A 14,069-nucleotide genomic window follows, 5' to 3' on the forward strand; every position below is an offset into this window, starting at 1 on the left:
CATATTCATCTTCACTTATACCTTTCCTGTATAGACTTCTTGTCCTGGCAAATAATAGTTTCTTTTTAGTTACAATAATGTCTTTTGTCCTGCATGTTTTTCCATCATTTTATTTATCTCTTGATATATTCTAACACTTTTCAGGATGCATTTTAACTGTATCCAGTTTTGACATTTTGTTTGTTTGTTTCTTTCTTTTTTTGTTTGTTTGTTTCTTTTCTTTTTTTGGAGGCATGGTTTTTCTGTGTAGCCTTGGCTGTCCTGGACTCACTTTGTAGACCAGGATGGCCTTGAGCTCATAGAGATCTTCCTGCCTCCACTCCCAGAATGCTGGGATTACAGGCGTGAGCCACCACTCCCTGCTCAGTTTGCCATTTTCAAAAATTAATCTCAAAACTATTTTTAACTATTTTCCCTTCAATTGTTTGCATCTTTTGCCTTTTGCTAAGAACTCAGTTATTTTTTATTTACTGTTGTTAGACATATATCCCAGATTTATTTGTAGCATTTTATTTTGTTAACTTTGCATCCCTATTTCTCTCCTATTTTCTATCTCAACTATTTCTGCTATTATATTTGTATTTTATCTATTTCTTTAGATCCTCCAGCCCCTGCCTCCTGCATGCTGCACGCTGGGATTAAAGGTATGTACTGCCACGCCCAGCTAGATACTATGTTTTTTTTTTTTAATTTCCAAGATCTATTTCTTTTTACTCAACTGCTATACATTTTTAATTTCTAAAAGTTGACTATTTCTCATTTTTCTGTTTGTATCATGAGATCTCTGCGGTTATTGCTGAACGTCTATGTCCAGATTATCTGTTTCTTCTGTGCGTCTTTGATTTGTTTGTATTTCCCTCACATTAGCCATGAGCTGCTTATCTTTAATGACACAATTATTCAAGAGTGGGCTGGGGCTGAGAGAACACCTCAGCAGACACAAGATGGGTCACTCTTCAGAATCACTTCCCAAGAAACCAAGGTTCCCGGAACTCCAGAGCCCTCAATAAGTCTTCACACACATTTTACAGTTAACTCTGAGGCTAGAGTACATTGTCGCATTTTTGTACATTTGTGTCATTATCCCTTGTTCTCATTCCCCCCCCAACCCCCCCTCCCCCGTCCCGCTAAGGTTGTTTGTTTATTTGTTAAGATGGAATCCCATGTAGCCTAGACTGGACTTGAATTCAATTCCCAACCAAAAATAATCTTGAAGTTCTGATCCTTCTGCCTCTCCCTCTAGAGGACTTGAATTAAGGGCATGTGCCATCATGTCGGGTCAGTACAGTGCTGGGCACCGAGGCCCGGGTCTCATGCATGGAAAACAAGCACTCTATTAGCCGAGCTACAGCCCCCCCCCTGGCCTTTCCAGGAGCTATATGCTGTTGAAGTTTTATTCCAGGGAGAAAAAACACTTATTTTACAGTATCTTACTTTACCTTCGCTTCAACTTGCGTTTCTTTTTGTCCGCATCTGGTTTCCGAACAGTCAGATCAATGGGTATGTATGTCTCCATCTGGTTTCCGGAGTGAAACTATGAAATAGCTGATGCTAAAAAACATAATCATGTTGTATTTTTAATATAAGACAAGTTGATCATTATTAGTATTGATGCTCAAATCTGTAGATACAGTTGCCAGCTTCTCAGAGACTTAGCATAATATTCCAAACGGTGCGAGCATTTCTTGAATACAGCATAGTGTCCAGATGTGCACTAAATAACTGCCCTCTGTGATTAAATCTCCAGATTCCCTAAGTGCCTCTGAGACCACATCTTATTCCTTATACTGATGGGTTTATTTATACCCCAACTTTAGTTTTCATTACACCTGTACTACTGATTATAAGTCTTAGGATCATTTCCTTCCTGAAGACCATCAAAAAGAACTTATGGAATCAACCCAATGGTAGCTCAAAGTATAGAAATAAATTAAGAATCTACTGAAGACCAAAAGGCCACTTCCAGTACTGCCATTCACCCAAAGATAGTAGGAAAAACAAAAGGTGTGTGTGTGTGTGTGTGTGTGAAATATACATCTTGTGCTGAGTGTGCAAGGAAATCAGTGGAAGAAGATGTACTTAGCTTGTATAAAACACACACATGGGGAGGAACAGAGAGGGAGGAAATAGGGCACAGCTTTTTGATTATTAGGGGATTTCTAATACAATACAGAAAATGATGATGTGCAGAAGTACCCTGTAACTAAGCCAAGAGCTTAAGCCTAGAAATTGGTGGGAGATAGAAGAGGCTTTAGCTAACACATAGCTGAGCTCTGGATTAATCAAGTAAGGCAGGGTAGTGCTCACTGGAACAGAAATGCCAGAAATGCCAACCTTGAGTATGAAGCTGACATCTACTGTGCCAATACGGGTCAGTCTACGTGGTGACTAGACACAGAGGGCACAAAAGGTTCGGTTGTGACCTAGGAAGTAGCAGCATTCACCAGGGAAGGGCCATTCTCCGCAGCCAAGAACGGAAGGATGCAATGCTGGGGTCACACCTTGAAACAGGGGAAGAGACACCTCAAAATAGACAAGCAAGCAGACCCCAAGGACAGGAACTGGGCTAAAATTATCCCCAAACCAAAGCCTTCCTGCGTCTGTGACAGAGCCGGGGTTGCTAAGTTTTCTAGAAACAATCCAAAAGGGAATATTTTTAGCTTTGTAGGTAAAAAGACAAAACTGAGCATATAGTTTAAGTACCCATGAGAAAAAAAGGAGCTTCTGTAAATGTCTTATTGATAAAAATGCAACAAATAAACTGGGAATGGTGGCGCATGCCTTTAATTCCAGCACTCGGAGGCAGAGGTAGGTGAGTTCAAGGCCAGCCTGGTCCACAAAGCCAGTCTAAGACAGCCAACACTATACAGAGAAACCCTGTCTCAAAAACAAAACAAAACAAAACAAAACAAATGATAATGATTGAGTACAGATTTTTTTTTTTTGAGACAGGGTTGTTGGAATGATGTTTTTGTGCACTGTGTATCCAAATGTTGATTTCTGTTCCAGCAGAGATCTGATTACAGTCTGGGCTTTGGTATTGTCATTATTATGAACATCTCCTGTCTTAGTATTTTGTAAATACTGTTCTCCAACCCCTCCTGATTGGTCAAATAAAGAGCTGAAAAGCCAATAGTTAGGCTAGAGAGTTAAGGCGGGACTTTTGATCCCAGGGAGAGGGTCTCAGTTGGGGATCAGAGGAGAGAGAGAGCCACCATCCACAGGGATAAAAAAAAGGAGGTGCCAGGGTGAGACTAAGCCGGCAGATAATAGGCCACATGGCTGGGAAGTAGGCTACGCCAGATTTGTTGGGTTAGAATAGCTGAGCATCTGCCCAGTTACAGTGCCTGAAGCTTTTAATAAATATAAAGGTCCCCATGTAGTTATTCATAGCAAGGGTTGGCATAGAAAACCACACATTTACACAGGGTTTCACTATGTCGTCCTGGCTGGCCTTGAACTCACAGAAACACACCTGCCTCTGCCTCCTGAATGCTGGAGCCAAATGACATGAGCCAACACTCCCAGCGTCTTCAAGCACTTCGCATATTTTTAATACAGCTTTGCTACTTTAAAGGAGATAGCATTTCACTTAACTGGGATTCAAAATTAGTGATACCAGTCACCAAATGGGCTGCAGAATGTTCACTGTTGCCTTGTCGAGTGCAAAGCAAACATCCGTGCAAGCCAGAGCCTGCCTGTGGGCTATCATCCGCCAACCCCTCCCACAGAGCAATGTGCCTCTCCCAACTGCTTTGACTTGGGTGACATCTATTTATGCCCTCGTCAAAATCACTAAATATTTAATAAGCAGAAGAGATGTGGCTTAAGCTTGGTATTAATTAAAGTGTAAAATGATATTTTCCCTTGCCTTTTGATCAGACAAATATAAAACTTATCAAGGATCTCCATGGCAACATTCAAATGTCAGGATATTTCTTCAGGGAAAAGGAGCTTAAGAATTTTATACAGAGCCAAAATTTCATTTAAGTAATATAACATTTTCAAACAAGTAAAACTCAGTAAAGATATCACCCATGATATATATATATTTTTTTTAAGCTTCCAGGCCAGTGGAAAGCTTGTCCTCAGTGAAAGGGAGAACAGTACTAAGGAATGCCCAAGGCATTCCTCCTGACTTCCACATGCATGTACACACATGTGCTCCACGCACCCCTCCCCCCTGTTCCGGAAACATGAGGATACATACATACAAGTGAGATGTAGTGTATGGCTGTGGTGGTGTATGCTTGCAATTCTAGCACTCAGGAGGCTGAGGAGGGAAGACTGGGGGTTAAAGACCAACCTCAGTCATGTAGCAAGAACAGGGCATGGGGGGAGGGGTAGGAGGAAGGAGAATGTGGTTAAAATACAAAATAATAATTTAACAGCTATGGGGAAGGAAATGATACTAACTGAGGCTTTTTTTTTTATAAGGTCTTTGCATTCTCTCTGGAGGAAAATTTAAAAACTGAGGGCTGGGGATACAGCCTGGTGGTAGAGTGTTTAGCTAACATGTAAAACACCTCAGGGAAGCTTCCTGTATGGAAAGAGAGAGAAGACAGGAGAGGACGAGGACAGAAAGTGGGGAGAGAAAAGTGGGGGGGGGGGGCGGCTGTAGCTGCGCTATGCCACAAACCCATAACTCCAGCACTCGAGAACCAAGCAAAGAGTTCCAGAACGTTCCCAAAAGCAAAGCTTACATTTTCCATGTGTCAAAGACTGAGTATCTCTACAAGGGCTGGGCACAGACAGAAGACTGCTTTGTCTGTCTATTGCCTTTATCATCCCAATACTGCGGTGTCACAGGGCTCTGACACAGGTTTACATGTGTTAGGTAGATAGTACCAGTCCTCTAAATAGCCCTGTTTCCTAGAGGATGATATAAACACGAGGATATTTAGAGTCGAGCATCTGGAATTGAGGAGGTGTCTCCAAACCAATTCTTGTAGGAACCATGTGTTATGTGTGCATACAAACCCTGTCACAGTTACCTTCAGTTGTCAACTTGATACCACCTAGGAAAAGGGAATTTCTAATGGCAAACTGCTCCTGCTGGACTGTGCTGTGGACCTATGTGAGAGGAATTTTCCTGGCTGCAAGAGGATGAAGGATAGCCCTAAGAGGACATAGGAGAATGGTGACAACTGTGAGTAGAGCATCCTCATGTGACAACTGTGAGCAGAGCATCTTTATGTGACAATTGTGAGTACAGCATCCTTATACAGATGGATAGGAAGACGAACAAGCCTAAGGGCAAGCAGGAGCTTCTCCGTGGTCCCCATTTGCAGGCTCCTGCCTTGGTATCTCTCCCCTTCTCTTCCCCAAGTTGCTTTTGCGGGGTTTTGAATCACAGCATCAGAAACGCAAACTAGAACAAACAAGCCTGTGCATGACGATGACAAACACCAGCAAGGCTTTGCAAAGGGCACAAACGGTACTTATGTATGACTGGAAAAAAAAAAAAAAAAAAAAAAGAACCAAACAAAAAACTTTAAAATCTCGTAGTCGGGGAATGGCTCACCGCGGTTTAGCTGATCAGTATCAACTAGGAAACGTCTGTTCTGAGGACAGGACAGGACTCTGGGACACCTGTGAGAACATTCCTAAGGGGCCCAGGCAAGCTGAGGCCCAGGTCAGGTGCCGTTTACTTTGTATACCTGGTGTGCTGTGGCAGTCAAGGCCTCCTCCTCTTCCTTTGCTGGCCTCAGTACCACGCACACTCCAGGAACATCACCAGGGGCAGAGCCTATACCTCCAGCCTCATCTCAATAACGGTCAAGTGCCTCGTGGCTCCGGGAGCCAAAGCCTAACGAGCTGCAGGCAGACCTGGAGGCTGCTCACGCAGTGGTTGCTAGGGGCAGCAGCTGGGGCAAACATGGGATGGTACCGGAAGTGCCTAAGTCAGCCTGAGAGGACTGCTCAGACTGCTCTCCCTCCAGCGGTCCTGCCTGCCCAACCTGCCTAGCAGGGCCCACGTGGAAGATATCTTTGGCCGCGAATAGTAGAATTTGAGAGTTTTAAAGAGGAGACCTTTCATTTATGATTTTCACAACCTGTGGACATGATTTAGGGTTTAAAAATCTGTTATTGCCAAGCCTGATGTCCACATTTATAAATTATAAGTGTGGCTAAGAGGATCATAAATGTGAACCCTAGCCTGGACTACATTAGCGAAACCCTATCTCAAAGCAAAACAACCTCAGGAGAGCGGTAATAGGGTTATATACATTCAATTAAGTGGATCCAAGATTCTAAGATTAAAAAAAATTACACATGTATGTGAATACTCATTTCTCATCCTATATTTTACTCACCCATCTATTTATTGAGGACTCACTGTGTGCTGGACTCGGCTCTAGGCATTCTCACCCCATGGGTTCCTTTCTTCACATTTGTTGGTAAGGACAAAGGCAGAGAAACAACATAGAGACGTGTTGGGTCTGTGATATGGATGACTATTTGAGGAGGAAAATAACCGGTTTTCAATTTTTAATACTCATAGGACTGAGGACGTGATTATTCCAATAAAATCTGATTATGGGTTTTGACTCTTTGGGGAGCTATTTCGTGAGAGTGTTTAGGAGTTGGAGGTGAGGGAACACCATTTTTCAAAGGGAATTTTTTAAAAAACATGTTATGTTCAATAATCATACCTGGTTTAATAGAGCTAGCCGGAAATTTAAGAGTCGGATTTTAATTAAATGCCAGGCAAACAGATTATATTTTAATGGAAGGAGAAAGATAGATTAAAAAAAAAAAAAGACAGCTTATAAAGAGTTCCCCTGAGGCCAGCTGTTCCTCCAGACATATTGTCTCAGCAAATCATACTTGCTGAGCTCCAACCTCAACCCTTTCCTCTCCTTCACTTCCTGTCCCAAATCCAACTGTCACAACCCTGCGGCTGTTGTGCACAAGCCGTAGGTTAGTCTGCCCATTTCCTCTGCCTCCAGTCTCTGCCATAAGTGAAACAAAGGGTTTTGAACTTAGACACAGAACTTCTGAGTATGAGGTGCAGAGTTTCATGACCCTAAGAGTGGGATGTTCTTAAAGACTCCTGTTGTCATGGATTGAGATCTTCCCATGCAGCCTTACTTGTAGCATGAACATTTACTGTTACTAACCCTCCTTACCAATGTCCCCGTATTCACTTTACAGGAGAAAGACAAGCCCTCAGTCATCTGGACTCTCATCCTAGACTTGTGCTAAAATCAATACAGACCCTGCCTTAGTGACTGTCAACTTGATACAACCAAAGTCAGCCGGGAAGACAGATGCTCAGGAAGAACTGCCTCTGCCAGATTGACCTGTGACAACATCTACGAGAGATTATTTGGATTGATGATTGAGGGCCAGTCCACTGTGGGTGGCGCTATGCCTAGGCAAGTATGCCAGTAAGAATTAACCAGGAGACAAAGTGATGAAAAGTTTGAGTTGCTCACCACACATGATCCTAGCTAGGGTCAAACAGACAGAACCCAGGCCTCTTTTTCCCCCCCAGCTCTTATATAGTGACTAATTGCCTACTTTTGTGGTATTGTTAGAACCATTTTTCTTACATCTATAGCTTTGGAGGGGGAGAGTTCCATAGTCCCAAGTGGCCCAGAATCATCTTGCTAAAGCTCTCTTGAGTGCCCCAGAGTGCAAGAATGCTTTGATGTCCTTAGGGGAAAGACATGGGTAAACTTTGCTCAAGCATGTATGATAGCACTGTTTAGCAATGAGTTCAAAGGTACTAAATCAAATATGCAAGTAAAGTGTATTTAAACAGAAACACACACAAAACAAACATGTATCAATCAGTTCATTCAAATGTGTTGCCCCAAAGCCCATGGGAGCCTAATCACATATATCCTCAGAATAATGGTTCAGAATCACTAAGTCAGTGCGTGCTGTGCCTTTACAGACCCTTTAATTTCCGTGAGTAGCAAGAACCAACTATCTACAGAGCCAAGCATGTGCCACAGAGTTTTCTCTGTTCTTTGAAAATACCAGGACCTGGAGGGCTATAGGTCAACCTGTCCCAATCCTTATTCTTAAAGCCTTGCAGGAAGACCTAGCAGACTAGTATCAGGTGGTAGATTATCAAAATATCTGATGATAAAATGTAATTTTGAGTTTTCCTATGTCTGAGGGCTCAAAGAATCAGTACAACAAACCTTTCCCTTTTTACGTGTTGCATTTATGTGGACCTAGTTTTTACCTCTTTTATGTATAAAATGAAAAATACAATTGCTGATGAACCCTTCTTCAGTCTGTAAGTAATCCAGAAAACTCACGTTCACCCAGAGAGACAGGAACACTTGGCAAAAGCACACCATTTACATAGCAAAATTGACTTCTAAATCAATATTGCTTTATTTAATAATACTTATAAAAGCAGTATTAGATTTGTGTCATTTTGGCCCACTATATACTAATAATAAGCGTGATGGCAACTCAATCTAATGTATACGTGCTTTTGTTGCAACCAAAAAAAGCACGAAAATACAACAAATTAAGATGAAAATCTCAGGGACTGTGGTGTGGAACTGAAAGAAAAAGAAATGCTATAAACTTCCCACTCTTGAAGAAGGACTTGTTTCCAAAATTTTAAAGTGAATAGTATAGTGGTAGCATTACATCATGTGATATTCAGATTCCTATTAAACTCATCCAAAACACCGAAGTCCGACTCACAGCATTTGGACTAACTTTAGGATGCAAAAGCGGTAAGCATTAACTAAGAACTGCACTCCAGGGGTAGAAAAGATGGCTCGGTGGTTAAGAGGTGCAGAGGACCTTGGCTCAGTTTCCATCACCCATGTGGCAACTCACAACCATACATAACTCCAGTTCTAGGGGACCAGATGCCCTCTTCCGGCTTCTGCAGGCATTGTGCGTACACAAAGCACATATATGCAGGCAAAACATACATGTAGAGAAACATCTAAAATAATAATAAATAATGCTTAAGAGATATAGTAAAGGATAAATCAGTCTTCTGGTCATGTGCAAATACTTGAGAAAGTTGGGAAAACATCGGTTCCTTTATTTCTCAGGCTCTGGCAATGTCCTCATGTCACTTGCTCCTCTGCATCCACGTGGGCCTCCCTTCTGCTTGCTCCGCCCATGACCCTGGGCTGTTACTTTACGTGAAATGTTAACAGCATCACATGCCTGCATTTTATGGAAGTATCTTAGCTGAGACCCATGGTCTTTAGAGATGGCTTATGCCCATTGTGGTCTCTTCAGTCATCTCATGCCAACCCCATCCCCCAACACACGAATGCATGCACACACACACACACACACACACATGCACACGCATGTGTGCACACGCCTTTATAGACTTCTCACATAGTGTGCCCATCTGCTTAGGCTACTGTAAGAGAATGTGACATAATAGGTGGATTAAGCCATAGGCATTTATTTCTCACCACTCTGGAAGCTTGGGGGCTCTAGATCAAGGCAAACTTTGTCTGGCAAGGGGCACCTCCCTGTGTATGGATGGTCACCTTTGTCACCGGATTTAGACAGACTTTCTTCCTTGAACATAAAAAAGAAAGCTCTGGTCTCTCCTCTCTGTTCTGTCTGTTGCTGCAGTTTTGGTAGGAAAAGCTGGCCTTGAAGTCATTATCTAGCCAAAGATGACCTTGAACCACAGACCCTCCTGCCCCTACCTCTTTCTCAGCAGGGTGTTGGGTGGCTGCTATTTAGTGCAGTACTTGGGATTCAACACAAGGCTTTGCACAGACCAGGCAAGCCCTCCCCAAGCTAGGCATATCCACAACCTTCCGCCCTTCCTCCAAGGCTACTGACCCACCATGGAATCTCAGGCACTCCCCAAGGCCCTCACTTCCTAATATCATGGCGCTGGGGGCGGGGCAGAGTTTCAGCATGTGACTCTTTTTAAAAAGGATGGGGGGGGCTGTGCTATCCAGGCTGGCCTCGAACCCCTGGTGTTCAACAATCTCATCCCTTTAGCCTTTCCTGCTCACACTGAACTAGTCTATCAATGTTAACTCTTGCAGGTTTCTGTGGTGAATCTTTTTTTTTTTTTTTTACCAAGTTTGAGACAGAAACAATAACCTTTTTTATTATTCTTATGACTAGTACATACTAACTGAGCAAAATGTTTGTATTACGTTTTCATATAAGCATGGCACAGTCTGGGAGCCAAGGAGGCACGTGATGCTATTGGCACTTCATGTAAAGCAGATGTCCTAGGGTATGATGGAACAAACGGAAGGGCCAGGTGTGTGCAGAGGGCAAGCCATCAGCAAACCTTCCATTACCCTCTTGTTCCCTACCGCGTTCCTCTCCTCCAATAGTTACACTTTCTGCCCATCTTTTTACTCCTCCTAAGGGAAAGATGCATAACAATTGTCTTTCTGAGCCCGGTTTACTCTGCGTGGCATGACATCTTCCTTTTAGCCACTTCCCTGCAAGTGTTACGATTTCTTTAGTTTTTCTGCTTGTGTTTAGGTGAGTTGTTCGTTTGCTTACTTTTAAAGGCAGAGAGAGTTTCAGTTTGCAGTCTGCCAGGAATATCCTAAGCATGGAAGCGTGTGTGTGTGTGTGTGTGTGTGTGTGTGTGTGTGTGTGTGCGCACGCGTGCGCAAGCATGACCATACAGGTGCCCATAGGGACCAGGAGAGGGAAGCCATACACCCTGGAGATGGAGTTATGCCTGGTTGTGAACACCCATTGTGGTGCTGGGAACTAAATGTGTGTGTGTGTGTCTGTGTGTACCTGTGTATGTCTGTATCTGTGTCTACGTATGTGTGTGTCCCTGTTTGTGTGTGCCTGTGTGTGTCTGTGTGTGTGTGTGTGTCTGTCTGTCTGTCTGTCTATCTGTCTGTCCCTGTGTCCTTGTGTATGTTATCCTTTAAGATGATCTCTCTCTTTTAGTCAGCACTCTAATTAGCCCACAAAATAGAAGTGCTCCCAAATGCATAAGTGGAAAAGGCCTCATATTACACTTTTTGCAGTTTCAACCATATGTTCCAATACTTTCACTGTGCTTTTATAGCTGAACAAAATATGCAAAAGCAAGTGGTTTCTCCCTGCGTTCTTAGCCTGGTAGAACGTTTACATTGTTGCAGGCATAATTCCTACCCCCACCACAATCATTATATTGTCCCAAGGCAAAATTAATCGGCATTGAAAATCATTTCTCCAGGGCTGGGAGCATAGAGCTCTATGGAGTGGGACTCACCTAGCATGTGACCAGTGTAAGCACCGCAAGGAAAAAAAAAAGAATGAAAGAAGAAAAGAAAAAGATGAATAGATGCATAGCTATGTAAGGAAATTATTTCTCCAGAGGGAATAATCTTCAAAACATGAGCTTAAAAAGTCAAAAGCATTGCTCTGCTCCTTTGCACGTTTGCTGCTGGCTCCTTGCAACTCTAAAAACGTCTTATGAACTAAAATTTAGGTATTTTAGGTTATCGCAGTGCACACATGGCCAAAACCCTGACAAGTGCCCACAAATCTACCTTCTAATTGACTAATCCATTCCTGGTTAATTCTAATTTGAATATCAAAAATGTGAGCGATGGCTGAGCTTGGAATATGTTTTTAAATCTTAATTGCTTTCATGCACATTTGCAATGAGTTCACTGACAGCATTCATGAGCAATGGGTCTGAGCGGGCAGGAGTGCTCGGCCCTGAAGCCTGCCAGCTCCAGTTAACACCGTGCTGTGCTCAGGGAGTCTGTTTCCTTTCCGTTCCTTCAGGCTCACGGGGACGGACTTTGACCACCTTTCGCACAGCCCCTCAGAGTCCTCAATATCGCTCAACTGAAAAGTATTACCCAAAGAGAAACTTCAACAACTTCCAGAAAACTATGGGGTATTTTAATTCTGTGACTAGACACTTGTACCCTGGCATTTGTTTTTTGCTTTTTTGGTTTATTTTTCTTTGTTTCCTTTCTTCCATCTTTTCTTTTGATAGGCTCACTAGTCTACTGTATACCTTGAATAAGTCATTTTAGAAACCCAAAGTATAAAGGCAGTTTGATGTGTAGGAAATCTAACTGATAGCACTTTTGAGTGCAACTGTGTAAATAGAGGGTCGTCAATATAGCATTGCTTGAGTTTTGAAGGAGATGGTGTGTAAAGGTTCTCCTTGTAGTCAGTGAGGTAATGGTGAGTGCCAGGGTTAGGAAGCTGAGTTTCCTGAGCTGAAGGGGTGGGGCCCTCCTTGGTCTCTCCCAGCTTCCGGTGTCTGCTGACTTCCCTTGGCTTGTGGCTATATCACTCTGCTCTGTGGTCGCGTGGCATCCCGCCCTTGTGTGTGTTAAGTTTCTCTGCCTCTGTCTCACGAGAACGCGAATACAATTAGGGCTCTCTAAGTGTTAGGGCGCGAGTGTGCTGTGTAGATTCAGCTTTATCTGTTGCGGCCATGATTGCCCCTGAGGGACCCTGGTCACTTTCCTTCACACAGCTTTCCAGCATGCTACAGACAAACAAAACCACAAAGGAAATATGCCTGAAGCCTTTAACACAACCCTAACATAAGCCAGACACACTCTGCCTTAGAAGAAATCACTCCTCCTGCCCCCACAACCACTTTATAAGCACAGTACTTGTAACTCAAATTATGGATCCTCTTAGTGCTTTGTTGGGAGATCTTCCACAAGGGCCAGAACTTAAAAAATTTTTTCTAAGTACATTTAAAAGGATATCTATCTATCTATCTATCTATCTATCTATCTACCTACCTACCTATCTATTTATATAATCTATACTTATATTTCTCTCTATATACGGCAAATATGGAAACCAAAATCTACTGCCCCATTCTACAGACAGTGGAATGTGAACTGCTGGCTGAAATCCCCCACGCCCCCTCTCCCCTCCCCCCCCACCCCCCCATCCCCCGCCAGCACCACAGCTCCCCACCTACCAAAACCAAAGTGGAAACCCATTGCCTCAAAGTCAGGAAGAGGCTTGCTCCATGGTGCAGCACAGCTAGAAAGTCATGCAATTATTCGCATCCTGGCCCAGAATCATTTTCTGTTTTAGGCAAATCGATGGCTGCTTTCCCTGTCCCCACTAGGAGCCGGCCCCTGCTGTGATGTCATGGAGCAGCCACAGCTGGGATAGATTAGGATGCACAGCAGTGTTACATCCAGAAAGTGCCATGGGCAGGGTCACAAAGGAGTGGGCCCCAGAATCTGGATGTATTGCGAAGTGGTAGCTATGCTGTACAATTGAACATCTGCAGTGAAGAGCTATACAGTGAAATTTCATTCGGCTGTAAAGACAAACGAAACCTGCAGGTGAATGGATGGAGCGGGAAGGTATTACTATACGGAGTGAGTTAGCCCTGAAGCCAAATGCCACCTGCTCTCTCTTATTTGTGGATCCTAGTTCTCAGTCTTTTGATGTATGTAACCTGAATTAACTGTAAAAGCCAAGGATGCAGAAAGGGATCATGGGAGGAGAGAAAGAGGAGAAACTGTATTGAGGGGGACACTTGGTCACAGGTCTTTGAAGGGGGTGGGATGGGGGCGCTTTAACTGAGGAGAGAAGCAGGAAAAGTATGCTGCAGTAGGTGACGATGTCCCCGACAGGAGCCATAGTTGCAGACACGGGAAATCTTCATGTGGCTTGGTGGCCAGGGGTGCCTAAGAGACTCCTCTGAGAAGACAGGCCTTTGCCCTTGGTTGCCTCCTAAAACCTGAAGGTAAAACCCTACTGTGGAGGAGTGCTAAGTGAATGTATCAACCATCAATAAAGCGCTGTTTAGCCAATCAGCTGGGCAGAAGGACAGGAAGTGGAAGGCGGGACTTCATGGAGGAGAGGAGAAAAAGTGTGACGGTTAGAGAGAAAGGGAGGTTTTTTGGGATGGTTGGAGGAGGACGGTGGGAACTGGACGCGGACCGGCTCAGGGGTCATAGTGGCAAGTGTTTGGAATATATGTATGTTATAAGGCTTAGAGTAGTTTGTTTAGTAGATTAGAATCAGTTCAGATTCTGTCCGGCGAAGTGCTGGCAGCTTTAAAGTATGTTTTAGTCTCTTTGCGTCAGTTATTTGATTTGTAGGCTGAAAGGATACAAAATACTGTAACACCCTACTGC

General features: G+C 43.5%; 1 protein-coding gene and 1 long non-coding RNA gene across 7 annotated transcripts in view; one reads left to right on the forward strand and one right to left on the reverse strand.

The window, feature by feature from the left end:
- The window catches only part of DNAH14 (dynein axonemal heavy chain 14), a 230,415-nt gene extending 224,585 nt beyond the window's left edge, over positions 1-5,830 (reverse strand). For 5 of the 6 annotated variants that reach the window (XR_014781397.1, XR_014781398.1, XM_084793763.1 and 2 more), the window contains exons 1-2: positions 5,661-5,830; positions 1,440-1,551 (exon numbers count right to left, since the gene is read on the reverse strand). Coding sequence is in view for 4 of the 6 variants with exons in the window: in XM_084793763.1 (XP_084649889.1) it covers positions 1,440-1,516 (77 nt within the window). In the remaining 2 variants the exon portion in view is untranslated. The remainder of the gene's footprint in view (positions 1-1,439; positions 1,552-5,660) is intronic. The other variant, XM_084793762.1, reaches the window with a different exon arrangement.
- LOC311604298 lies at positions 597-8,279 on the forward strand. Its single transcript, XR_014781446.1, has 3 exons — positions 597-644; positions 5,023-5,205; positions 7,159-8,279. It is a non-coding gene; the product is annotated as an uncharacterized lncRNA (long non-coding RNA).
- The last annotated feature ends 5,790 nt before the right edge of the window (positions 8,280-14,069 follow it).

The sequence above is a fragment of the Acomys minous genome (genome assembly GCF_964271855.1).
Source record: "Acomys minous genome assembly, chromosome: 1".
NCBI classification, from domain to species: domain Eukaryota; kingdom Metazoa; phylum Chordata; class Mammalia; order Rodentia; family Muridae; genus Acomys; species Acomys minous.